Consider the following 3,185-nt stretch of genomic DNA (forward strand, 5'->3'; position numbering starts at 1 on the left):
CACATGAGAAAGCAATTACAAACTCTCGGAGTGTTCCATTAAGGCAACCTTTCTGAATGTAAGTATATTTATCATGTATGATCCTCCCGCATGTTAGTGTCCAACTGGCTTCGGCATTTGAGCAAGGCTAACAAGCACCAATAGGCTAACAAGAACAGAACTATCTTCAAACTTTGTCCTGATGATGATTGTACCACCATAAAGAAATAATTGTGTGCACGAGACTGACTGGAAGGTCCATAGTAATGTTAAAAGTGCATGATTCACAATATCTGCTGCAAAGTTTAAGCAACAGTTATTTTCGACAAGAAAAACTAGTGTGAAGATGGACATTAACTGATAAAATTCTAGCCAGTACTATCGGCGGATGCTAGTGCAGAAGTAACACAGCATGTCAGCACAATTGTTGCTCCGTCCGCAAACTACAAAAAATGCAAATTATGAATAGTTGTAGTGGTACTCTTACGAACTAAATCCTTTATTTAAGTCATGGAATCAGCAAAACAAAAATGCCTATAGAGTACAAGAAGCGAACAAGCAAAGCTACAGCCGTCACCAAGGCTGACGCACAATTTTTGGGTAGCCAGCATTACAGCAAACATATTGCATACACTCGGAAAACAAGCGAAGCTACATCAATCTGTGAGGCCGAGGCACTCGTTTCAAGCCCCCAGCAACAGCAAACATGTCACCCGCACGCAGCAAAGCAAAGCTGCAGTAATTCCAGAGAAACTGACCTGGATCTCGCGCTTGATGTGTTCGAAATCGTCGAATCGGCGGCCGGGGGCGTGGAGGAACTCGCCCCACTCCTCGGGGGCCGAGTGGCGCACGAGCTGGAGCACGAGGGGGCGGCGCGTGCAGATTTCGGGGCCCCTCGGGAGGAAGTCGCGGCCGACGAGCGCCTCCAGCACACTCGACTTGCCGCTGCTCTGCCCGCCGATCGCCGCCACCTGTGGCAGCTCCACGCCGGCGGCGGCTTCACCATCCAGCCGCGCCATGATGTCTTGCAGCCTATTGACGAGCGGGATCACGGCTTGCCCCACTGTCGCCGGTTGCGCCGCCGCCGCAGCAGCAGCCGCTGCCGAGTCAGCCATCGCCGCCGACAGTGTTGGGTTTTGGGAGACTAGAGGGTACGCTTTGGGGCTCTTTTCCTTCTTTTTCTTCGCTGGGGTTTTGTGTGGATGTGCGTATTGTGTGAGGTACCTGCAGCATCAAAACAGAACGAAAATTGACAAAATGGAAATGAAAACGAAAGTTTACAAAGTTTCCCATACAAGCGAAAACAAAACAACATTTTTTCGATGGAATTTATGGAGAAAAGGAGTTTCCATCTGTATATGTATAAGAAAACTCTTCTAATCACCCGGCGGATCACGTCGTTTCGTCCGTGCCAGGCCCAAGTGGTTTTATCGATCTATTTGGAAAATTGTATGAAGGAAATCATGATCTAGCTCGGATCTGAGATGTATTGTTGCTATAAGAGGAGTTGTATTGTCTAGGGTTCTAACCCATAGTTGGCAATTGGGGAAATCAACATGAACTTTCGGGCCACAGTCCGGCTGGTTATAAGCAGAGTAATGACAACTAGTGGTAAAGAAAGTGAAACGCTATAGTGGCAACGGTGACATCGGAAGGTGGAGACGCGTTGTAGACGCAGGAGCCATCGTCGTCGTCCGTTGTTGCTGAAGCGATATTGTCTGAAACACTGCACCTTTTTTAGTGAAGACTGAAAGTGTTAACTGAACCACCAACAGTCAGTCATGACATTGCCTCCTTGTAAGATTCGACGTGTCCTTATGGCGCTTGTGCTGCATTACACCAAGCTTGGGTTGTCACTTTCAAAAACTCCGGAAAAGTATACTTAATAAAATCGGCATCCTCCCAGGTGGCCTCATCAGAAGATAAATTTCGTCATTGTATCAACTATTGTGTCACCGGCATGTTATGCCTAGAAACTTGTCTGACCTGAAGAACCTTTATTGGGCAGTACCATGGACTAGGTATGGATTTTGAACCAATATGCTTTTTCAACTGACTAACATGGGAACTGGATGAATTTTCACATGCTCAGGAAACTGAAGTTTGTAAGCAGGCTTGCCAATCTTATGTACAATGAGAAATGGTCCATAATACTTATGTTGCAATTTTAAGGCGCCTCTGAAACCATAAATTGCTAGTCTGTAGGGAGACATTTTGAGGTATACCATATCTCCCACCTCAAAAACTCTCTATACTCTTTTAAGATCTGTATAATTTTTCATTCTGTTCTGGACTTGCAATAAGTTGGTTTTTAGTTGCTCCAGCATCTGTTGCTTAGCAGACAGAAAGTTGTGAGCTTCTTTCACCTAGGGTCCAGGTATGGCTAGTTCAAAAATTATTGGAGGGGAAAAGCCATAAATAGCTTGAAAGGGGAACATTTTGATAGCAGTGTGGTATGTAGTATTATACCAATATTCAGCTAGAGATATCCAAGAGCACCACTTTAGGTTTTGTACTTGCCATGCATCTCAGATAAGTCTCAACACATTGATTAACTCATTATGTTTGGCCATCAGATTGAGGGTGGTATGATGTATTGTACATTAACTCATTTTTCCAAGCAAAAAAATTATCCTTCCACAATTTGCTGGTAAATATTATGTCTCTGCATGATATGATCAGTTTGGGTGGTCCATGTAACCTGGCTATATGTAACACCCCGGATGTAACTTTCCCAATTTGTAATCCAACTCTTGCCGTTTCCGGCGTTAAGTTATATTTATTTCTCGGGTTCGGGTCTTTATCTCCGTGTGTTGTTTTCGTTTTCATGCATCTCATATCATGTCATCATGTGCATTACTTTTGCATACGTGTTCATCTCATGTATTCGAGCATTTTCCCCGTTGTCTGTTTTGCATTCCGGCGCTTCGTTCTCCTCCGGTGGCCATTTCTAACTTTCTTTCGTGTATGGGGATTAAACGTTTCCGGATTGGACCGAGACTTGCCAAGCGGCCTTGGTTACTACCGGTAGACCGCCTGTCAAGTTTCGTATCATTTGGACTTCGTTTGATACTCCGACGGTTAACCGAGGGACCGAAAAGGCCTCGTGTGTGTTGCAGCCCAACACCCTTCCAATTTGGCCCAAAACCCACCAAACTCTGCTCCATCATCTAGAGCGTTCGATCACGATCGCGTGGCCGAAAACC

General features: G+C 45.3%; 1 protein-coding gene across 1 annotated transcript in view; it reads right to left on the reverse strand.

Moving 5' to 3' along the window:
- The window catches only part of LOC119354942 (dynamin-related protein 3A-like), a 12,645-nt gene extending 11,492 nt beyond the window's left edge, over positions 1-1,153 (reverse strand). Inside the window, exon 1 of the mRNA XM_037621710.1 lies at positions 738-1,153. Coding sequence (XP_037477607.1) covers positions 738-1,094 — 357 coding nt within the window. The 5' untranslated portion in view covers positions 1,095-1,153. The remainder of the gene's footprint in view (positions 1-737) is intronic.
- Positions 1,154-3,185: the final 2,032 nt, after the last annotated feature.

This window comes from Triticum dicoccoides, chromosome 2A (genome assembly GCF_002162155.2).
Source record: "Triticum dicoccoides isolate Atlit2015 ecotype Zavitan chromosome 2A, WEW_v2.0, whole genome shotgun sequence".
Lineage (NCBI taxonomy): Eukaryota > Viridiplantae > Streptophyta > Magnoliopsida > Poales > Poaceae > Triticum > Triticum dicoccoides.